The sequence below is a fragment of the Aquarana catesbeiana genome, linkage group LG01, assembly GCF_042186555.1.
Source record: "Aquarana catesbeiana isolate 2022-GZ linkage group LG01, ASM4218655v1, whole genome shotgun sequence".
Classification (NCBI taxonomy): domain Eukaryota; kingdom Metazoa; phylum Chordata; class Amphibia; order Anura; family Ranidae; genus Aquarana; species Aquarana catesbeiana.
The window spans coordinates 311,300,006-311,324,952 of NC_133324.1; the positions used below are offsets into that span (position 1 = coordinate 311,300,006).

General features: G+C 41.2%; 1 protein-coding gene and 1 long non-coding RNA gene across 4 annotated transcripts in view; one reads left to right on the forward strand and one right to left on the reverse strand.

Annotated features, from left to right (window-relative positions):
* The window catches only part of MYO18B (myosin XVIIIB), an 885,307-nt gene that overhangs the window by 46,578 nt on the left and 813,782 nt on the right, over positions 1-24,947 (reverse strand). For all 3 annotated transcript variants that reach the window (XM_073629436.1, XM_073629428.1, XM_073629423.1), the window contains one exon: positions 9,688-9,852. In XM_073629436.1, the coding sequence (XP_073485537.1) occupies positions 9,688-9,852 (165 nt within the window). The remainder of the gene's footprint in view (positions 1-9,687; positions 9,853-24,947) is intronic.
* Positions 1-24,947, forward strand: part of LOC141144080 (uncharacterized) — a 70,642-nt gene that overhangs the window by 43,312 nt on the left and 2,383 nt on the right. The gene's annotated exons all lie outside the window — the stretch shown is intronic.

Below are 24,947 nucleotides of genomic sequence, written 5' to 3' on the forward strand. Positions count from 1 at the left end.
CAAAGACTGCCTATGCTGATGCTGAGTGACTATCCTGAGTAATTTTCCTCTTCCTCAATGATCACGCTGATAGCTTGCAGGAACATTTTTGGTTCTGGGCGCCGCCACCAGTGCCTAAGGCCCAATTTTTCAGCCCCTGTTTAACAGGGGCGTGTAATTACAATTTTTGATGCAATACTTTGCAGCAGGGCTTGTTCCTGCCTTCCAACTAGAGTATCTGTGAGGGGTTGCAGTGTTGTGGCACCAGCACCAGTGCCTAAGGCCCAATTTTTCAGCCCCTGTTTAACAGGGCGTGTAATTATAATTTTTGATGCAATATTTTGCAGCAGGGCTCGTTCCTGCATTCCAACTAGAGTATCTATGAGGGGTTGCAGTGTTGTGGTACCAGTGCCTAAGACCCAATTTTTCAGCCCCTGTTCAACAGGGGCATGTAATTACAATTCTTGATCTAATATTTCACAGCAGGGCCCGTTTCTGCGCCCACCAAGAGCGAGTGAGAACTTACAGTGTTGTGGCACCAGAACCACCACCACCAAACAATTTTTCTGCCCCTCTTTAACAGGGGCGTGTAATTACAATTTTTGATGCAATACTTTGCAGCAGGGCTTGTTCCTGCATTCCAACTAGAGTATCTGTGAGGGGTTGCAGTGTTGTGGCACCAGCACCTATGCCTAAGGCCCAATTTTTCAGCCCCTTTTTAACAGGAGCGTGTAATTACAATTTTGGATGCAATACTTTGCAGCAGGGCTCGTTCCTGCATTCCAAATAGATTATCTGTGAGGGGTTGCAGTGTTGTGGCACCAGCACTAGTGCCTAAGGCCCAATTTTTCAGCCCCTGTTTAACAGGGGCGTGTAATTACAATTTTTGATGCAATACTTTGCAGCAGGGCTTGTTCCTGAATTCCAACTAGAGTATCTGTGAGGGGTTGCAGTGTTGTGGCACCAGCAGCAGTGCCTAAGGCCCAATTTTTCAGCCCCTGTTTAACAGGGGCGTGTAATTTCAATTTTTGATGCAATACTTTGCAGCAGGGCTCGTTCATTCGTTCCAACTAGAGTATCTGTGAGGGGTTGCGGTGTTGTGGCACCAACACTCCTTTCCAACATTTCCTTTCCACTGATGTTTTATCACCAATATTTGTTTCACAAAAAAACCCAAATTTTCAAAAAACATTTGTCATTGGGACAAAAAGTGAGGTGAAATCTTCTGAAGAGGAGTACAGACAGCAAAACAAATGTCACAGGGGTGATAACCCTTCCCTATGTTTTCCAAAAAGCTTAAAATAGATTTTTTGGCTGGAGCTAAACGCGTTAAAAATGTACCAGTTCAAAATTACAAACAGATTCTACTTAACAACAAACCTACAGTCCCTGTCTTGTTTGCACCGCCTGTATACTGCTGTTCAGAGTACAGAGCCTGTATACTGCTGTTTCCTTTTTTAATTTGGGTGCGGGGTTCCCCTTAATATCCATACAAGACCCAAAGGGCCTGGTAATGAACTGCGGGGTATCCATGCTGTTTGTCTCACTGATTTTCATCCATATTGCCAGGACCCGACATTACATTAAAGCCGCAAGCAGTTTTAAATGACTTTTTTTCCTTTAAAAATTACATTTTGTGCAGGGAATGTTCTAAGCACGGAAACACGCGCCACTTTGCAGGTATACTATAGACACTCCCAGATACGATATTTAAAGGAATATTTCACTTTTTTTTTTTTTTTTTTTACTTTTTACTTTAAGCATCATTAAAATCACTGCTCCCGAAAAAACGTCCGTTTTTAAAAGTTTTTTTGCATTGATACATGTCCCCTGGGGCAGGACACGGGTCCCCAAACCCTTTTTAGGACAATACCATGCAAATTAGCCTTTAAAATTAGCACTTTTGATTTTGAACGTTCGAGTCCCATAGACGTCAATGGGGTTCTAACGTTCGTGTGAATTTTCGGTCCGTTCGCAGGTTCTGGTGAGAACCAAACCGGGGGGTGTTCGGCTCATCCCTAGTAGGGACACAGGCAACCATGAAAACCTTACTAAAGGGCCAACCTTATCTTGCTTTATCCAACACATGTCAAGTATTTTTACTGCTATTGGGACATGCTTATTACTGACTAACATCATTTGGTGAGTACATTCCTAGGATTATTTTGTTTGAAATGTTTTGGTTTGCTTTAACTGGCGTAAGGCATATTGTTTTTTTTTTTTATCTGCATTGTTTTTATCTGGCTGATGCCTGGATGCTTAGATTGGCGAAGATGCTTACTAGTAGGAAGTTGCTCATTAAGGCTTCCAAACACAGCCAATGGATCCTAATTCACCCTCTTTCACTGGCAAACATGCTTGGCATTTGACTAAATGCAGCTTGCCCTTTTCCAATGAGTCTAAACAAAAGCAAGTCAAAAGGAAGCCAGTAGCACATCAAAATCAGGAGCACTGGGTCTTCAGCAAAGCCAAGGATTGTATAGATGAAAATCTTCCTGCACGAACTCCCAGGATGGGGTCCCAGATATGCACTATGGACAACCCAGTGAGCAGGGTTAATACAGCACAATACCAGTACCAGTTTGGTAGATAGAAACATATTCAGCAGATAGGACAGAGCCATCAGCAGCAGAGGTTACAACACAAAAACAAGGCACAAGGGAAAAAGGCAAAACTATAGTCAAAATATGCCCAAACATCAGCAAAGGTCAAGCCAATACAGAGCCAAATCAGTAACCAAAAGGCAGAGTTAAGGCTGAACTTCCAATTTGGTGAAATTGAAAAAGTTTGTTTGAACATACTTGATCCAAACAATTTAAACTTCCCTAAAAGTTGGAGATTAGTTTTAAAGACAAGCCATGTTCAGGTATATGGGAGGCATTGAATATGAGGCAGAAACAAATCATCATTAATGTTCCCAGATCAGAGCACAGGTCAGTAGGATAATTAGGATAATACATTTCGCCTGGTTTTCAGGCTGGCCCTCTTGCTTCCATACTCCATACTTGACCCATAACAAACACAAAGAGAAAATGTAAGAGTTTTTGATGACTTTTATCTTCTAAATACTGTCTCTGGTTCAGAGTGTTGAGGCAGGTGGTCAGTATAACAGCCAGGCAACTAGCATTTTCTCTTGTGACATGTTTATTTTAATGATCATTGCATCTTGTAGAAAGTTTAATCCCTAAGCAATATCTAAGCCTTGTAGTGTGGGGAGCAAATTAAAAAGAAAAGTCAGAACTATATATTACATTTATTTTCTGTTTATATATAGGGGGTTATACCATAGAGAACAAAATGACAGCAAAGAAAAAAGTGATTTGTGGCAGCAAATATTTTAAAGCCAGCCTTGGCTGTAGTCGTTTAAATAATGCAACATTTTCTGGACATTTGATTATGAAATATGTTAACATATTGTTGAACAGCTTTGACAGATTACTAGCTAAAGTAAAAGACCTTCATAGCCTGCTATCTCTGTGGATGGCCTATAAAAGTATACATATAGGAAGCAAGCTCCCGTGTCCCTGTCTGATGTCTCTGGTGAAGTGACATCCAGTCATACATTTTAGAGCATAACCAGAATTATGTTCAGCTTTCCTTTTTCCTATTTATTCATAGTTTCTGCAGTGGACAAAGTAGTACAATACTAACAATCTGAAATACAAATAAAGATATTAATCTTGTAAATGCAGGCTCCAAGTTTGACTCATAATAAATCTACTTATTACCTTCAATTTACATGGGTCTGAATTGTTCACATGTATCCTCAATATGTGAAGAGAAATGTATCACAAATGCTCTGCTACAATTTTTTCCAAAGCCAGTCAGGTAAAAAGACTGAACAAATGAGACAGATGATAGAAATAAAGGGGGTAGACAGATAGATAGATAGATAGATAGATAGATAGATAGATAGATAGATAGACCCTTCTTACACACTATTTTTGTGTTCTTTCCAACGTTACTAGCAGGATTGTGTCTATTTTTACCTAAAATTTGTTGAACTATTTGTTGACGGAAATTGAACTAAGAATCTGCAGTACACAAACTTCTTATCTCTGTGGTTCCGTATTATAGAATGGGTACCTCTGGAGCATCAATGCAAAACTGACAGCACATATGACAGCACAAAGACAGCTAATCCTTTGTATGATAGAGCAGGTGTAAGACCTCTGTGAGATAGAAATGCTGACTCCATTCCTCCTGAAAACAAGATGGCAACACCTAGGTGCGAACATTGCTGAGTTTTGTTCCATGTTAGGGAGACACTTAGCTTGTTTAAAATACACATTTCTCAAGAGAAATGTGGAAGATGTAATTTTATTCTGCCAATGCTATTTGCCTGATTATCATGTTGAACCATTTGACTTTAAAACTATAAGTAATTAACCCAGAAAAATATGTAGATATCTATGTCTGTCACTTGAAGGAGTTGATTTACTGAAGGCTAATAGGTTGTTCCCTTTGCAAGGGAATTTTCACTTTTCAAGGACGTTTTCTCTTAGCTTAGTGAAAGAGGTGAAGCTCTGCTGACTTCTACCATGCAAACATTTGTAAACCAATATTGTTTTTTTTTTTTTTTTTAATTTTCACTGTAGGTGATTGGGTATTCTTTGCAAGGTAAATTTTTGCCTTTTGTATACACTTTACACTCTCCTGTTTTTTTAGCAGAATTAAATGTAAACTCTCAGTCTCACACATTGCTTTTTCAAACCATACTCCAGGTTAAATTGGCAGCATTGTGGTCTCAAAACTGTTTTCTTAACATGACAAAAATATTTTTGTTATAAAACTTCATTTAAAAAGACACATCCAATAAAATGGAATTCCAACTTAACCCTAACTACTTATAAAACGGTCCTCTCACCCCTTCTTGCATCAATGCTTACTTACCTGTGTAAGAAAGATGTATATACTAGCCTATTTTCAGTTTACTCCAGTCCGGTCATGTAATGTCTGCTAGCGGTGGTGCAAGCGAGAGGAGAGATTCCTCCAACAATGGCTATTAATGCCTGAAGCAGTGACTTCACTGTCACCAATGGCCCATCTGTTGTCGCTGTTCCCTCCTCTGCCCTGAAGCCACACTGGCTGAAACAGGGGAGCAGGATCACATGATTAAACCAGAGGGCCTGAAAATAAGTTCATATTCACATCTTTCTTACACAGGTTAGTAAGCATAAATGTTAGGAAGGAGGAGGGGACAATTTTAAGAGTAGTTAGGGTTAAGCTGTAATTGCACTTTAAGTTCAACCAGAAAAAAAAAAATCTGCATTCTGAGAACTTTAAGGGCTAGTTTACACCACAATTCTTATGCTTAGTGCGCAGTGCTGCATGCAGGTTTACATGCATTTGTAGTCCGTCTGTGGTGCATTTCTGGTTTTTAGTGCATGCATTTTTTATTTATTTTTTTACTGAGTTCCATACATGTATTTTCTGTGCATTCATGTGCCTTTACGTGCATACAGTGTCTTTGTTTGCAAAAAATAGCAGTATGCTGTACCTTTTTTTAACCCTTTCGCTGCCAGTTCCATACATCAGGGTTTCGCACACAATCCACTGGCTGCAGCCACTGGGATTGTGTGTAAACTGCCAGGCAGACTTCTGCCTTTCAGGTGGAAGCATTTGGGTGGTTGCACTGCCGCCTGATTGTTTCCACACACCCCTGGTACTGGCGCTCCCCCAGTGGATGTATTCCGGGTGCCGTTTGCCCTTTTGTAGGCCCGGGACCAACATCGCAGATGCTGGCGGATGAAGGGGAGAAGAACGGACACATATCCACTCTCCTCCCCTTCTTGCTGTGACCCGGAAAGCTGTGATGCCGGAGGGAGTGCAATAATTCTAGCACAAGACCTCCTCCGTAATACTAAACTGATGACCTATAGGGGGCTTTTGAAGTGTTGCCTATAGAAAATATTGTCACCACTAGTGAATAGTGACTGCAAATATGCAAATACGTAACATTTAAAATGTATAGTTTTACAATTGAAATGGATGATTTTCAAGTTATTTACAAGTGGTTAAATATTACGGAAATTATGAAATAAAATAATCCCAAACCCTTCCTAACACCAGGATTTTCATCAATGAAGAAACATTCAATGTGTTTTAAAAATGAAAATGAAATGAAATAAAGATATCATAAATTTGGCTCTGTGTAGAAAATTCTGCAGCAGTCAGGGATATGCAAGCATGGTATTAAATAGCAATCTGTCCTAAATAAGTGAGTGTCATTTTCTATACCTTTCTTGCCACAGACATGGTGCTTTCTTTGGCAGTATTTTCTAGAAACTTGAGACTGAGCCAGGTGTTGTTGCTTTACAAACCTTCTCTTGTCTTTAGATTTAAGTGAGAATGAGAAGCCAAAGTAGAGAAAAATTAGATACCTAGCAACCTCCAAGTTAGATCTCTATGTAAGTTTGATGGTGGCTTTTGTGTATGTGGTAATAAGTATAAAACATACCCATCTAGTAAAAGAACCAAAACACCAGCTTTCTGCCACTTCAGAGGTCACACAACCAACGATTGTGGAAATTTATTTTCTGAAGGATTTCGTGCAGTTAGTATATTTTTATTGTGAATGATGGTAGTTTTAAAGAAAGAAACATTTTCCTCATTAATTATATTTTTGGCTTAAAAGTATTTCAGATTATCAGGCATTATTCAACCTGGTTTATACCGTTTATAGTCAGAGGCTTTACCTGGTAGGCGCTATTTGTTCTTCTTCCACAATCTAAGCACTGAAAGCGTGATCTCTATAATCCAGCTGTGGCGAGATAGCTTGACCTACAGTCTCGGTAGCTTGGCAGACAGCGACACGATCCAAATGATACCTTGCAGATCTGTTAAAAAGCTCCAACAACCGGGCTGCCACAGTTTAGTAGTGGCAGACTGTGGGGTTGATTTACTAAAGCTGGGTGCAAAATCAGGTTCACTTCTGCATAGAAATCAGCTTCTAGGTTTTATTGCCAAAGCTTAAAGTGGTTGTAAACCCTCCACTTTCACTTTAGCTCATTGTAATCTACATAGAACAGGCAGCTGCCTGAGAAATTTCACTTATGCCATGTACACACAAGCAGACTTTTTGACAGCAAAGGTCCGACTGAACAAATCCGCCGGACAATTCGATTGTGTGTGGGCTTCACCGGACATTTGTTGTTGAAAAATCTTTAGTTTTAGAACATGTTTCAAATCTTTCCGACGGACTCGAGTCCTGTAGAAAAATCCGTTCATCTGTATGCTAGTCTGACGGACAAAAAACGACGCAAGGGCAGCTATTGGCTACTGGCTATGAACTTTCTTATTCTAGTCCCTTGTACATCATCACGTTCAAACCAACGGACTTTTGAACAGACTTTATTCCGTTCATGTGTGGGCAAGTCCAGTTGTTCAAAAGTCTATAGTAACTCCGTCGAAAGTCCGTCGGAAAGACCGTCAGACCTTTGATGCTGAAAAGTCCACTCGTATGTACGCAGCATTACTCTTTCTGTTTCCTCATAATCCGTCCTGCAATCTGATGTGACATCACCGGCACTTGTGCAGTCCATAGCTTCTTTAACAGCACTCTATGTGTGCCGTTTGACTATCCTCTGCATGCCGGGTTATTTACAAGCATTGAGAAGGGCACAGAGGAAGCCTTTCAATACTGTGCTCTCCACATCACACAGGGGAAGTGATTTGCAGTCATGAATGGCTTAACTCAGTTGCCATAGGCTTGGTTCAGATGTGATCGCGCATGCGTAAGATTTAGACAGGGAAACAAAGTAAGGGTGGAAATGGCATCCACAAAAAGTCAGCAACCACTAGTAAAGATGGCGCAGCCATTACCCAGAAGAAAAGAAATTTAACAAAAGCTAAAAAAGGTATTTTAAAACCTAGTTTTAGTCACCTTTCAATGTGTAAGGCTTACAAATACATTGCTGGATCATTATATTTAAAAAAATAAATAAAAAAGTACGGGGCTTTTTGGGATACGGCACTGCGTCACTTTAACTGACAATTGCGCAGTCGTTCGACTCTGTACCCAAATAAAATTGATGTCCTTTTTTTTCCCACAAATAGAGCTTTCTTTTGGTGGTGTTTCATCATCTCTGCGGTTTTTATGCGGTTTTTATTTTTTGCGCTATAAACAAAAAAAGAGCCACAATTTTTTAAAAAATACAATATTTTATATATTATATTATATTATTATACAATATATTATAGCCCCAATTTTTTTTTTTAAATCATTTTTTTCCTCAGTTTAGGCTGATGTGTATTCTTCTACATATTTTTGGAAATAAAAAATCGCAAAAAGCAGATATTGATTGGTTTGTGCAAAAGTTATAGCGTCTACAAAATAGGGGAAAGATTTATGGCCTTTTTATTATTATTATTTTTTTTACTAGTAATGACGGCGATCTGCAATTTTTATCGAGACTGCGTCATTATGGCGGACACATCGGACACTTTTGACACATTTTTGGGTCGATTGACAAATATATAGCGATCAGTGCTATAAAAATGCATTGATTACTGTATAAATGTCACTGGCAGGGAAGGGGTTAACATTAGGGCGCGATCGAGCAGTTAACTGTGTTTCCTAGGTGTGTGTTCTAACTGTGGGGGATGGGACTGACTATAGGAGATGAGAGATCGTGGTTCCCAGCTCGTAGGAACTCGCAATCTCCTCTCCTCTCTTCACAGAACACACATCCCTGTTCTGCCTCTCGTGCCAGCGATCGCTCGTGGCCGGCGGTCATCGCGCCTGCTATCCTGATTAAAGGGACGACATATAGCTACGACGGTCGCGGGATCGTGCCGACCTGCCGCAGTATAATGATGGCGGCTGGTCAGCAAGTGGTAAAGTGTTTATGAACCCAAATATGGAAAGGACTGCCAGCCCTTCTATTACAGTTAGGCATAGCACACTGTATAAGTCTTTTGATAAAAACGAGGCTTGTAAATACCAATTTAGAGCGATCTTCAGGCCAGTCACGTGACCATGCCCACCACGACCATCAGCAGCCCTGATTTTCCTGATCAGCGCAAAGAGAGGGGTAATGCATAGAATGCATTAAGGTGAAAAACCTTAAGACTTTACAACTCCTTTAATTGAGAAAAGGAGATGGCAGTCCATGTGACAAGTGAAAGCAGTGGAAGCTATTTCTGGCCATTTATTAGGAACATAGTGGGCTGTGCAGTTCTCTCTAGGACCAGCACTTTAGTTCTCACCAAGATTGACAGTTTTTTAGCATTTTCTTTACTGGGACTTCCAATGGTCGACCTTTAATTCTAACTAATGACAACCAGGAATGGGGTTTTATAGTAAAAACACTACTGGAAACTTTTAGCCACAAAAGTATGGACAACAAAAGCCCCAGTACAGACAGGACTAGTCTTATATTACCAACTACAGCAACAGGATATTTGACTACATGTGTTCCACAAAGATCACAAACATTTTTATCAAGTTACTTCTAGGGAAACTGGGATGCATATTAACCATTATTGGTATTTGGAATTATATACTTAACTAGACACCAGAACTGGCTTTGCAATATTCCTATAATTGGCAATCATATACCTTGTTTACCATTTTAAAATTCCAGTGAGACCATACTACTAATATTTTTCCATGATCATTTAATTACACTTTAAATTCAGTAATAATATATAAATTAGTATAGTATAGTGTAAAAAAAACAGTAATAATATAGAATACTTCCTTACCGTAAACTATGAACACTCAAAGTATCAGATGTTGATTGCCTTGAAAAGCGTCCACACATGCTGCCTCCAGAAGGTGATGCCCAGCTGGCTGATGATCCTACCCAGGATCGAACACTCTCGGTCTCCCCCATACTTGTGAGTGAGCTTATGGTTGACTGGTTATCTCTAGAAACAAAGAGAAGCCAAGACATGAACATTTATTATGTCATTTTAAACAGCTAACCATGAGTGATGGCAACTTCCCCAATGCAGGCAAATGAATGTTGGTAAGTTATTTTCCAATTAATGGACTGACATTAGAGTGTCTCTGGAGTTCCACTTAAATAGTGACAATCTTTGAACAGAGATATCACCATATATAAACACCGATCGGCATGGTTATTTTCTTGTTAAGTACGTACTTTGCATTGTCTGTGTCTTCACTCCGAATGTTATTTCTGATCACCTGAAAGATTTTCTAATTTGGTCTAAAGTTGCTTTGTTTCACTGTTATCACGTTCCTAAATAATGCATGGTATTAAATGCTTTTTTTGCATTTCAAATGTGGCAAAAAGCAAACACATCTAGAACAAGTCACAATATAGTTACCTAGTTACATTGAAAGTCAAATTATTTATTGTTGTTTTTTTTCATAAGGACAAAACATATACTAAAACATATCCATTATAAAGTAGAAATATAATAGACAAAAGATATGTGCTGCCTATAGAATATAGAGTGAGTAAGTCACAAGTTACACCAAAAGAGATAATAATATACAGGTATACCCCACTTTTAAGTACACAATGGGGTTTATTTACTAAAGCTGGAAAGTGCAAAATCAGGCTCATTTCTGCATAGAAACCAATGAGCTTCCAGGTTTTATTACCAAAGTTTAATGGAACAAGCTGGGGTTAGAAGCTCATTTTTAATATGTAAATGATAATTTTATGATGCTGGATTAAATTTTTTTATGTTTTGGTGTACATTGAGAATAATTTATCTAGTAACTTAAAGGTCCTACTTAACATGGGGAAGATTTACTAAAGGCCCATACATATGGTTAGGAAATCTGAAGATAAATTACGTCCAATGAATGATCTGCTGATTTTCTGATCGTTAGTATGCTGCTTTTGACAGCCGATTACAAATTTTCGGAAGACAAAAACTGGATGTGCAGGCTTGAAAATTTTTGTCTGATGTGACCACTGTTGTAATATGTTCACCGATTTATGTGGGAATTATATTATTATATGTATGTACACATACAGTATGATGACGATGATTGACGATGGTTGATTTGTCCAAGCCAACTGAATTTTAACATATCAAGGGGACAGCTGAAGACCCTTTGACGTGTTAATCTTATGCAAGTCTACCTAGGTGTGTGAGGTATGGCCTGTTAACCTAATTGAACATTTCAAAGAGTACATTGTTTAAAGGACCATAGAAGAAGTATTTATTGGTGGTAAATTAGACTTGAGGGGGTAACAATAAGATCAAAGAGTATTTTGGGTTGACCTAGCAGAAACTCCCTCCTAGTGTACAAGTATTTCAGAGAGGACATTCAAGCTGGCATTCAGTTAGTCCTGTCTGTGTATGACTATGAAGGCGCAGATCTAGGAACATGGAACTCTAAATGATATTTACTCTGTCTGTTTTTTTGTCATCTGTGGACTTTGAACCTTGTTCTGTGTTGCAAGTCAATAAAGTGCATCTCTCTGGAAGAATTGGGTTGCTGCGGAAGAGTACTTACATCATCATTATAATAACTACTAATTAATTACCCACTATATATATATATATATTATATCACTACATTGGTGCCGTTCAAGTGACCAGAAGAGCATTTTTGGACTTAGTAACAGAAGTCGGTGGTGACAACAATCCTGTGAGGTGGACAGAAGTCTGATGAACCAAGAGCTGTGCTGTGACTCTAATGTCTGGTTGTGACATAAGAGAGTCTGATCTACAAAATTGAACAAGTTGGGAACCCCAGAATTATTCTCTGGAAACAACAACAAAAAAAAAAGAAAGGCTGTGTTGTGTACCAGAAGGCCTGAACTGGAAGCTGAAGGATTAACTAATGCGGTGAGTAAAATATTTCTTTTTTTTTTTAAATATTAGTAATATAGTCAAAATGCTTACTCAGTGTGAAGCTAGTGTGAGTTCTGATAAAGTTAACAGATGGGTATTAAAATGTATTCAGCGCCATGGCGGTCCTTATGAAATTCCAGAAAAATGTAAGCAGACGTGGACTTTGATGAAGGAATTTTTAGAGAAAAATGTTTCAGAAAGTAAAAGAAAAGGTTGTATTATACAGGGCTTATTATCTTTCTGTTTAACAATGGAAAGTTCTTTGAAGGGTAAGGTTGAGGAAATTACCCAGTTACAGAATGCAGTTGATAATAGCAACAGTGTTTGTGAGAGGTTACAAAACCAATCAGACACTGAGACAGTAAATTTAAAACTGCATGCAGTTACCATTGGGGGGGGCTTTGCTTAAGAAATCTAAACGTGATGAATTATTAGAGGAAAATGAGAGATTCAAATTAAGAATTATGGAATTAGAGAAGAATTCTCAGGAATGCAGATATGCATCAAATCTTGGATTCAGCATTCTGCAACAAAATACAAGCACAAACTTTCTATCAAATGAAACAGAACCTCATATTAAATCTGATAATTAATTACCAGCTGCTCCCACTGTGACCACCACAGCTTATAACAATAATAATAATACAGGTGAAGTTCAGCTTGTAATGAAGCCTTTGAAACCAAAAGAATTAGACGTAATTCATAAAGAAATAGGAATGATTCCCTGCCACGATTTAAACAGATTTTTAAAATGGTTTTGTGACGTGTAGCAGGTCAGAAATATGTACAATCTCAACCCATCTGACTTAGGCTGGGTTCACACTGCTGCGGTGCGGGAACGCAGCGAATTTACTGCGGGTTCCCACATCGCACCAACTCGCACGGCAGTTCACACTGCCATATGCGAACTGCTGGGGAGTGTCATACAATGTTAATGACACCCCCAGTTCAGCCCGCATATCGCAATGCGAACTGACAATTCGGACATTTTCGGATCGCATAGGTGTGAACACCCATGCGATCCGATTTTGGTCCGAACAAAAAAAAGGGTCCTGTGCGAGTTTGGACCGAATGCGGTGCGATATCAGCCATACTATCTGTATGGCTGATATCGCACAGCACAGACATCGCATGTGATGTGAACAGCAGTGCGCTGCGAATCACATGCGATGTCTGCCACCGTAGCAGTGTGAACCCAGCCTTAGAAAGAGTTTTGCAACATTCTATAGGAAGTAGCTTTGGATGAGAATTAAACATATCAGTATTCAGCCTCTTAGAACAAGGGACATATTACTGGAATTATTATGTGTTTTGTATGGTGTACGTTCTGATGTTACCATTCATGGGAAGATCCAACAAATGCAAAATGAATCTCCCTATGAATTGTCACACAGGATAGCAACTATTATGGAATTATTGGTCGGTAATAATCTTGCATTTGAGCGTGGGGGCTTGATACATATGAGTATGTTTCTAGATGCTTTGCATGAAGATATCAAACAAAATATTTTATTAGTTACCCCAAATCCTCATGATTTAAAAGACATATTGTTGAGAGCAGACCATTTATGGAGAAAGTAAAATGAGCAAGCTGTCAAAATTGATTTAGCCACATTGTTTAGGACAAATACTGAACCTAAAGATCAAAAGATAATAACTTATGATAACACCCAGAGAGGAGACACCGGGTCAAATATAGGTGATAGTAATATGAAAAACAGAGCTGACCAAAATAATAATAATAAAAGGTCCAAGACTTGGATACCGTTTTCTCAGTTAAAACAGAAATATGACCACCTGAAGATTGAGTATGACAAGATGAAAGGGGAACGTGATAAATTATTAGAGCATTTGAAGGGGGTACAGGGTGTCATAAATGAAGATGTAGATTCTCCAGATCTGTTTTTGAATGCAAATGACACTTGTCTAGCAGTGGCGGTAAATTAGCTTCAAACTGTAAACGTATAAATAGTGCTTTGTTTTAACTTCAAACAACGTTTAAGGACCTTGCTATGAGTTTTTGTTGGAGAGTTTTGTCGTTCAGGTACTGCCGGAGATGCTCGTTTGCATGTGAATAGCAGAAGCACTAGAAGTATCTGACATTGCTGGCTAGTGGGGGAGAAACGCTGAATAGACAAAATATCACTATTCAAGGAATTATAAAGAATCCATGGACTCTCTCAATATTCATCAAGCAATGGACCCTTTTTTTTTTTTTTGAACATTCAAAAAAAATTTTTTTTTTTCTTTTTGCTCTTAATTTTTTATTTTCACTATGTTTTATTTCTTGAACTTTATCTTAAAACCAAAGAGAAGCATTTATACCTAAAATAATTTTCATAACATCTGTACATATTACATAATACGTATTGATCAATTTGTTATTGGATTTATGGGTCAGTTCTAGTAGTTAGAACCGACCCAAGTGGGGGTATATGTTGTAATATGTTCACCGATTTATTTGGGACATTATATTATTATATGTATGTACACATACAGTACGATGACGATGATTGACGATGGTTGATTTGTCCAAGCCAACATGAATTTTAACATAACAAGGGGACAGCTGAAGACCCTTTGATGTGTTAATCTTATGCAAGTCTACCTAGGTGTGTGAGGTATGGCCTGTTAACCTAATTGAACATTTCAAAGGGTACATTGTTTAAAGGACCATAGAAGAAGTATTTATTGATGGCAATTAGACTTGAGGGGGTAACAATAAGATCAAAGTGTATTTTGGGTTGACCTAGCAGAAACTCCCCCCTAGTGTACTAATATTTCAGAGAGGACATTCAAGCTGGCATTCAGTTAGTCCTGTCTGTGTATGACTATGAAGGCGCATATCTAGGAACATGGAACTCTAAATGATATTTACTCTGTCTGATTTTTGGTCATCTGTGGACTTTGAACCTTGTTCTGTGTTGGAAGTCAATAAAGTGCATCTCTCTGGAAGAATTGGGTTGCTGCGGAAGAGTACTTACATCATCATTATAATAACTATTAATTACCCACTATATATTATATCACTACAACCACAACGTCTGATTTTCATTTACGAAACCAGGTGGCCCCGCCCCCCCTCTGTCCCCGTGCGTCAGAGGGGGGCCAGGTCACCCGGGAACATCACAGGGTGGCCCTGCCCTCAGTTTTTGTTTTTTTTTCAAAAAGTTTTTATTGAGATATAAAAAAACAAACATATTGACAAAAAGAACCTTTGTAAAGACATTTTACAAAATAACTTGTGAGTGAGGTAACAGTCTAGGGGTTATAGACATACATACCAGGGTGAGATATCTAAAGGAGATGTACGGATCACAAACGGGTACAAGTTATCAACAAAAGGAGATACCTGGATGGATTTGCTTACATTACATGTTTACAGTAAACCCCTATGTTTGCCGGAGGGAGCGAGGGGGAAAAACTGGGAGTGGGAGGGGCGGTTGGGGTAGAGTAAACAGGGAGGGTGTTATAATAGGTAGTATTAACTTTGTCTTTGAAGTAATAAGGGAGGGGGGCCATGACCGAGAAGGGGGCAGCTTGAGGTGAGTGTCTTCACACTGATAGTAGAGATAAATGGAGTGGTCGGTTAGGTAGCTTGTGGAGAGACTCGTGCTGCCGGCTGAGTCTGGATGGAGCTAACGACCATTTGTTGTGGGTTTTCCATTGGGAGGGTTCGTGTCCACTAGATCTGAGGATAGAGATCTGTAGTATGAGAAGGTGAAGTGATTAAGGTTGGCTAGTTCTTCTGGAGAGAGTGCTGAAAGCATGAAGGTTTGCCATCTGGAAAAGAAGCGAGAGCAAGATTTGTCATGTTTGAAATCGGTGTTGAGTCTATCCTTAAATAATAGGAGAAGGAGCTCTCATTTGCTTTGAGCGATGGTAGGAGAATTAGAAGAAGTCCAGTGTTTCAATATAGTTCTCCGTGCAATTAGGAGACAGATCAAGGACCAGTCCTTTTGAGAGGGGGGCTCATTGGAGATTCCACTGGTATTCGTATTGGTGGTTTGGGACCATGGCAGGAGTTGGGGGTCCCAGTGACCAAAGATGAGCAACAGCGCGTCCTTAGGTAACCTTAGTAGGGTAACTTCAAAAATGTATGAAAGGACCTGGTCCCAGAAGATGGATATGGAGGAGCAAGACCAGAAGCGATGTTTCAGGGACAGCCTTGGTTGGTGGCAGAGGGGACAGAATGCTTTGCTCTGTTCTGTTTTGGAGGATAAGAACGGTATGTAGGCTCCATGTGTGATCTTTAGTTGAGTTTCTCTCCATATTTCATTGGGGGACAGCTGTTGTACTTTGTTAAAGCCTTGTAGAATTTTGTGTACCAAGTCTGGATCCGGGAAGTCTTTTTTCCAGTTGGCTGCAGATGAGGAAGTCAAAGGGGAATGGATTCTCGTAGTAGAGGTTGGTAGATGTCAGAAATTTTATAGGAGCTGTCCAGGAGCATTCGGTCCGTAATGTTAGGTTTGAACCTCTTGTTTTCCTCTTTGCATGCGGCCTTTAAGAATGCAATGCATTGACCATAATGGAAAGCATGGGCTTGGGGAAGAGAAAAGGATTCTGCAATAGTTGAGAAGGGAAGAGGATGTCCTGTTATCGTGTCACATAGGGAAGAAAATTTTGTGAGGCCTTTTTCCTGCCAGACGATGAAGGGTTTGTGATCCAGTCCAGGGGGGAAGCTTGGATTTCCTTGAATTGGTAGATGGCTAGACATGAAAGGAGACAGCTTGAGGAGTTTCCAGACTTCCCTCCAGGCTATAGCTGTGTCTCTCAAGAGCAGGTTGTGTTGGTATGGAGGGGGGATTGATTTCCATTTGCAGTGAAGGAGGGCCACTAAAGAGTAGGGGAAAGCCATTTCAGTTTCCATATGATAGTTGGAATAGCGGGAGGAACGTGTTATCCAGTCCAGGCAGTTCTCAATAAGCATGCCAAGTTATAAGTCCTAACATTTGGGAGACTAATTCCCCCTTCGCGCCTGGGAAGATGCAATGTTTTTAAGGCTATATGTGGTCTTTTGTTTTGCCATAGGAATTTTGAAATGGATGAATTTAGAAGTTTGATATCTTTGTGTTGTAAAAGTAGAGGAATAGTTTGCATCGGGTAAAGCAATCTAGCAAAACGAACCATTTTTACTAAGTGACATCTCCCCAGAAGCGAGAGGGGCAGATCCATCCAGTTAGCTAGTTCCTGAAAAATTTTAGTGATCAGTGGGGGGTAGTTGAGGTGGTATAAAGAGGAGGGTAGTTCCCCTATTTTGATTACTAGATAGGTGTTGTGGGATTTGGCTACTGAAAAGATGGAATGCTGGGTCCAGGGTGGATTGGAGAGGGTGCCTATAGGAAGGATTTCACTCTAATTGATATTGCTATAATTGATACGTAGGCCCGAGAAGGATCTAAATTAATCGAAAATCTTTTTGATAGTGGACATGTCGGAGGAGGGGTCGGATGAAAATATAAGGACATCATCCGCGAAGAGGGAGATGCGTAGGTGATGTTTACCAATTTTGATGCCATGTAGTGGGGCTGATTGAGCTAGATATCTGGATAAAGGTTCAAGTGCAATGTTGAAAGTGGGGACAGTGGACAGCCTTGCCGCGTACCTTTGTGGAGGCGGAAGTTCTCTGTGAGTAGGCCTGCCGCCACCAGCTTAGCTGCAGGGGCTGTATACATGGTGTTAATGAGATGGCAGAAGGGGCCAGTGAATCTCATTTTTGACATGGCCAAAGAGAGCCATTCGAGGTTGACATTATCGAAGGCTTTCTCCGCATCTAACGTGATGATGGCGTAGTCTCCACTTGGGTTATGTTTAGCGTGTTCTAAGGCCAACATGACTTCACGTATGTTCAGGGTGGCGGTCCTTCCTTTTACAAAGCCAGATTGGGCAGGGTGAATCAGTGAGGGAATGATAGCAGTGAGTCTAGTGGCGATGATCTTAGACAAGATTTTGACATCCTGATTCAGCAGTGAAATTGGTCTATAGGAGCCTGGGTCCTGGGGGTCTTTACCTTTCTTGGAGAGTAATTTAATAATGGCCTGATTACCCATTGGAAGGTATGATCCGCCGGACCAAATACAGTTGTATACCATGTGAAGAGTGGGTTCTATGATGTTTTGTAGTGTTTTATAGAATTCACTAGTGAATCCGTCAGGGCCAGGGGCCTTGGAGGGAGTTAGGTTGCGGATGGTGGATGAGATTTCGGTGAGAGAGATGGTAGCATTGAGGGTGTCTAGTTGTAAGGGAGTTATTTTGGGCATGTCAATTTTCTGTAGAAAGGAATGTGCTATTTGTGTATCTATGGTATCAGGGGCATATAAAGCTGAGTAGTATTTGAGCATGGTATTGTTGATTGTTTGCGGTGTGGAGTGTATATTGCCGGTGGTATCGCGTAGAGAGGTGATATGGGTCGGGCGGAAGGGGCCCTTGCAGAGTCTGGCTAAAAGTTTACCCACTTTGTTTCCGCATTTATGAAGAGTGGCATCCAAGTGTGCTTTTTTAGTTAATTCAAGGGTGTCTGCCCATGAATCGAAAGCCCTCTTGGCTGCCTGCCATTCGTTTCTACTGTCAGAGGAGTCCTTGGTGATCAGGGAGCGTTGTGCCCGATGCAGTCGTGCGCTGGCTAATTTGTACTTTGCTAAAATGTTTCGTTTAAAGGAGGTGGCATAGGAGATGATCCGTCCCCTAAGGTATGCTTTTCCGGCATCCCAGAAGAGATTTGGGTCACTAATGTGGGGTGCGTTGGCCATGGAGTATTCAGACCAAGCTTTCTCCATGAGCTGTTGGAAATCAGTGTTGTTGTGTAGGTAGGAAGGGAAGCGCCAGATTTTGGGGTAGGGAGGTAAATCTAGGTTGTCGAGGGTCACCTCGATTGGAGCATGGTCAGAGATGGCAATGTCATGTATGGCTGCCCCGGACAGCATAGGTATTAGGTTGTCGAAACCAAAGAAGTAGTCGATCCTGGTGAGGACCTGATGGGGATTAGAATAAAAGGTGAATTCTCTGTTAAATGGGTGTGAGAGACGCCAAAGGTCTTGGAGGTGAAGGGATTCCATAGAGGATGCGAAATGCGTATGGATGGTGGGATCGGATCCTGCCCTGGAGCATTTGGGTGGTGATCTGTCGTCGGTCTGATGGAGAATGTCGTTGAAGTCTCCTCCAATTAAGTGTGGAAGGTGTGTGTTGCTAAGTAACCATGTGGAGAGTTCGCTATAGAACTGTTTGTTGGGGTTATTAGTGGCGTAAACATTAGAAATTACTAGGTCCTTAGAGCCTATTTGGATATGTGCTGATAGAAGACGTCCCTGGGTGTCTGCTTTTACGGAGAGATCTGTACAGGGGAGATTTTTGTGTATCAGCAGAAGAACTCCTGCTTTACGCCCAACAGCATCTGAGCCTATGACCGTGCCCACCCATAGCTTTTTCATACAATGGAAGTCTTGGGATAATAAGTGAGATTCCTGGAGTAGGGCGATGTCAGTTCATTCTCTTGTTGGGGGATCTAAGGCCTTTACATTCCAGGAGACTATTTTTATACTGGGAGGGCGGTGAGAGGGATTTGGGCCACTGTTGTAGATTTATCACTGTGTAGGTGGTCATGTGAAATAGTTTGTATGTTGGGAGGATAGGTTCTGGTCTCATGGTAGTAGTATAGTGGAGGGGAGTCTGGGGTATTGCATGGGCCCCGGAACTTTTGGAGAAGGGGGGTAGAGGTAGGAGGGGGAAACTTGAAAAAAGAACATAACAATCAATCGTGTGAACTTCTCTTTTTTCCGCATGGGGACACTGTAGATCAGCTCCCAATACAAGACCCTGTTAAAATGGCATATGAGCACCCAATTTAACGAGAAAAGTATGCTCGACTGCCTTGGGTCATGTATGGGGGAAGGCAAAAATGGGAAGAGGTACACAGTGTGGCCAGGAGGAGAGATAGAGCAAGCAAAAGCAGTTTATAACAGAAAGATTATCATTTGCTTAACATCATAATATGAAACATAGTAGTTGTTATACGGTCACCTAGAAACAAAATGGTGGTTACAGAACAGGTAGAGCTGGTAGAAAGAAAAAGATTTAAAAAAAAAAGGAGTGCCTTTGAAACGTAAGACATGAAGAAAAAACTGATAACGTCTGACTGTGTGGTGCTGCAGTATATGCGCCCTTGAAGGAGAGATTGACAAATAGATATTGCGTGACTCCCTTTCAGCAGGGGGTGATGCGGCGGTGTTCTGGGGCCGAGGGCCTGAAGCGTTTAGGGGAGTCCTTTCGCTGGGTTCTTTGATCCAGGGAGCGGTTGAGAGGAGCAGCCTTGGAAGGGATGTGGGGGGTACAGGTCTGCACGCAGAGACCGCAAGAAGGCTTCTGCGTCGGAGGGGTCTTGGAAAGATAATTGCTCTCCATTTGGGGTCTTGAGGCGGAGGGTGGCCGGAAACGCCAGTGTGAATTTTATTTGCTGTTTATAGAGTTCTGTGCACACCTGCTGGAATGTTTTCCGTTTCTTGGATACTTCGATTGAGTAATCGGCAAATATCAGGACCCTTATTTCGTCAATTTGGAGAGAGCGGGTTTGTCTGAACTTTTGTAGGATGAGGGCTTTGTCTGAATAGTTCAGATATTTAGCGATTATTGGCCGAGGTGATTTGCGTTCAGTGTTAAAAGATCCCATGCGATGGGCCCGTTCCACTGTGCAGGGGCCTGGGAGGCCTAGCGCTTCAGGGATGTGCCTGGCGCAGAATTCAGAGAGAGCCTGCATTTGGAGCGATTCTGGGACACCCACGAATCGCAGGTTGCTCCTTCTGACCTATTCTCTAAATCGTCCAATTTTTGGATGATGTATTGATTGGTCTTATCCTGGTCTTGTTCAGTGGCCTGAGCCTGGTAGAGCTCCTCTTCCAAACCAGATAAATGGTGCTCTAGATCATTTAATCTGGTGGTATGCTCTCCTAGCTGAGCCTTAATTTGTTTCATCCCCACAATCACTGCTTTCTTCACAGAGGCAGCAATCATGGGGGATAGCAGAACAGCCACAGCCTATGCGTTCCGTGCTATTGTCTCCTGTGGTTTGTGGAGCAGAGGCCTGTGGAGAGATGGCATGTGGAGCGGAGGTGTGTGGGGAGGAGGCAAGGAGGGATGAGGCATGCAGGGAGGCTTGAGGGGCCGAGCAGCTGCTTACCTCCATTTCGGCCTGTTGTGTTTCTATAGGAAGCTCCGTGTAGGCCAAAGCCGGGGCCTCGATTTGTGGCTGGGCCGGCGGCGCTGTCAGGGCCGTATGCGATCGGGCGCCGGTTTTCTCCACAAACCGGTCCATATGTAGGTGGCAGTCACCCAGAGGAGCCTGTGGAGGTTTGGGGCGGCTCAGGCTGATTCTTCAGGCCGATTTAGGGTCATTGTGTGTGAGGAGAGGAGCAGCTACTCCATGCGGCGCCGGAACCGGAAGTACGACACGTCATACGGCGGGAGCGGGGTCAGTCGCATTTTTTTTTGGTCCATCGGCAGAGCAAGAGAAGAAGAAGAAGACTTTGTGGGACATTTTTATTTTTTTATTTTTTAGTAAAGGACTTGTCCAAAGCCGTGTCTTGTCATTTTTACCATTTTGACACTTTTTTTGTGAAATGGTAGGGGTACATTTGTACCCCGTTACCATTTCACATGGGGGGAGGCCAGGATCTGGGTGTCCCCTTGTTAAAGGTGGCTTCCAGTTTCCGATAAGCCCCCGCACGCAGACCACCACTGGGCAAGGGTTGTGGGGATGAGGCCCTTGTCCCCATCAACATGGTGACAAGGTGCTTTGGGGGGCTACTCCAAAGCACCCTCCCCATGTTGAGGGCATGTGGCTTGGTACAGTTCAGGAATGGGGGGGCGCTCTCTCGTCCCCCCCTCTTTTCCTGCGGCCTGCCAGGTTGTGTGCTCAGATAAGGGTCTGGTATGGATTTTTGGGGGGACCCACATGCCTTTTTTTTTTAATTTTGGCGCAGGGTTCCCCTAAATATCCATACCAGACCTGAAGGGCCTGGTATGGAATTTGGGGGTACCCCCACGCAATTTTTTCTTTTAAATTTTGGTTGGGGTTCCCCTTAATATTCATACCAGACCCAAAGGGACTGGTAATGGACTGGGGGGATCCCATGCTGTTTTTTTTTCAATTACTTCTTTTATCTGTATTGCGGGGACCGACAATTCATTATAGCCGAGAGTAGTTTTAAATGACTTTTTTTCCTTTACAAATTTTGCTCTCGGACTGTTCTAAACAAGGGAAACATGTGCCACTTTACAGGCATACTATAGACACCCCCCAGGTACGAAATTTAAAGAAATATTTTGCTTTTATTGTTTCACTTTAAGCATTATTTAAATCACTGTTCCCGAAAAAACGTCCGTTCTTAAAACTTTTTTTTGCATTGATACATGACCCCTGGGGCAGGACCCAGGTCCCAAAACACTTTTTATGACAATAGCATGCATATAAGCCTTTAAAATTAGCGCTTTGATTTCTCGCATAGACTTTTAAAGGGTGTTCTGCGGCTTTCAAATTTGATGCGAACAGCCCAAATTGTTCACTATTCGGCGAACAGGCGAACACCCGATGTTCGAGTCGAACTTATGTTCGACTCGAACATCGGGCTCATCCCTACTTTTGATGCACTCCCATTGACTTACAATGGAAGGTGCCTTTTTGATGCAATTTTGAAAAACTGCACCACAGATGCAACCTGCAGAACTTTTCAAAGTGGAGTGCGCATGCAGTAAGAACAATACATAATATTTAATGGGGAATTGTTTTCAGGCGCTTTTGTCACCCTGGGAAAGAGCACCAGTGTGAAAGGGTCAAAAACGTATGGTTCAATGCCAAGTTTGAGTTTCATGGATTTCAAGCAGGATTCTACACAACCTCGCAAATTGAACACAGGCAGTTCACTCATCCCTATGCACCATGGCTTACTGTATAACTGTAGGAAGAGAAGACTGTAGTTTGGAGTTTTGTGTCACAGTAATACTACTATGTGCATAAATGAAAAATCAGTTTGGTATAGAAGCTGTAAACTGTCTATCAAAGTGTTTTTAGATCTCAGTAGTGATGATCTTTTTAAGCCCCTTTTGCAGCCACTTCCTGTCAACAACGTGTGCTTAAACAGAGGGTGTACAGCATTGCTCAGGGCAGGCTTCCTGATTGTGACAACTATGAAACATATCTGTGCTTAGAAGATACTGAGGGTTCCCATTACCTATATGCTTCCTACAGACACTTTGTAATGAGAGCTACTGTAGAGAGTGACTTTTTTTTTAGTTAGTAATAAAGACATCAGTCCATCCAGTTCAACCTGTGTGGGTGTGTGTATGCATTTATGTCTCTAACGCTTCCCATATACCTGTATACTGGTTACACTAAGATGCCTATCTAAAGGTTTTTTTAAATTATTGAACCTTCCTGCTGCCACCAACAATTTTGGAAGGGAGTTCCACGTCCCTACCATTCTAACAGTAAATAACCCCTTTCACAGTTTAAGGTTAAACTGTTAAACTTAATTGAGTGGCCATGGGGGTTATTTACTACAGCTGGAGACTGCAAAATCCGGTGCAACTCTGCACAGAAACCAATCAGCTTCCAGGTTTTCTTGTCAAAGCTTAAGTTGACTACCATGCACAGTTGCACCAGCTACTGAGTGCACCAGTTTTAGTAAATCACCCCCCCCCCCCATGTCCTCTTGAGCAACCTGAGACTGAACAGTTTTCTCCCTATGCTAGAATCACCATTTAGATATTTATATATTGCGATCATATCTCCTCTTAAGTGTCTCTTCTCCAGGGCAAACAAGCTTAAAGTGAGTAGCCTTTCCTAATAACTGAGGTCTTCCAACTCCCCTATTGGTTTGGTTTAGTAAGTTTTCTGGATTCTCTCCAATTCCAGCACATCATTCCTAAGGACTGGTGACCATAAATGGACAGCATACTTAAGATGTGGTTGAACCAGAGTTTTGTAAAGTGGTAGAATTATAGATTTATTTCTTATCCCCTTTTTAATGCATGCTAATAGTCTGCTGGCTTTGCTTGCTGCAGCTTGGCATTGCATGCTATTGCCGAGTAGACATGTGCACACTGAAATATTTTGTTTCGGAATTTTGGTTTCGTTCGAAAAATACATTTATTTAGTTACTCCCGAAATTAGTTTTTATTTATTCTGTTTCATTAAAAAATGAATTTGTCCCAAAATCCGAATTAATTAAGGTTGAATCTGTCAATTTAAGGCTTATGGTGTCTGTCGGATGTTCTAAGAAGATTCGATGAAGCAGCTAAACTGTACGACGCCACGATCGTACATTTCCGGTCAAATGCTCCGCCCACAAGCTATAGTAGAATTCTAATGTTGTTTGACTAGTAAAAATTACAATTATTAATTATTATTACTAGTCACACAATATTAGAATTCTTCTATAGCCTATGGGCGGAGCATTTGACTGTAAATGTCCGCTCGCGGTGATCGTAGGTTTTTAGCTAATTCGTGGAATCTTCATGTCTCTATAATGTTGAATCTTTTCTTTCTATGTCGAATAATCTTGGACTAATAGAGTTAGGTTAGGCACATTCAACCGCAGGTTCGATAGACACAAATCGCTATTGTCACGTCCTGTCGAATCTTCTGTCTATATATATCGAACTGTTGTCGCAACGATACAAAAATAAAGCATTTTTTATTTCAGATCGTTCGGATTTCGGATTCTGCGCGTTCATTATTGTTTGTTAAAACAAACACGAAAGACGCCAACATTCAGACGAAAATGCATTCAGACGAAAACGAATGCACATGTCTATTGCTGAGTCTGTCAATGACTAGGACCCTAGATCCTTTTCTATCATTGATTGCCCCTGATGTTTTGCCCCTAGCATGTAGCCTGCATTCATATTTTTAGCCCCCAAGTGCATCAATTTATATTTCCCTACATTGAACCTCATTTGCCATGTAGTTGCCCACCACTCTATTTTATTGAGGTCTGTTTCAATATCCTGTTGTGAAGTTCTTGCCCTACTTAGCTTTGTATCATCAGCAAATACCAAGATTGAACTATTCATACCAACCTCCTTCATCGTTTATGAACAAGTTAAACAGAATTGGTCCTAGGACAGAGCCCTGGGGCACCCCGCTCACAACTCCAGACCACTCAGAAGCTATGCTATTTATCACCACCCTTTGG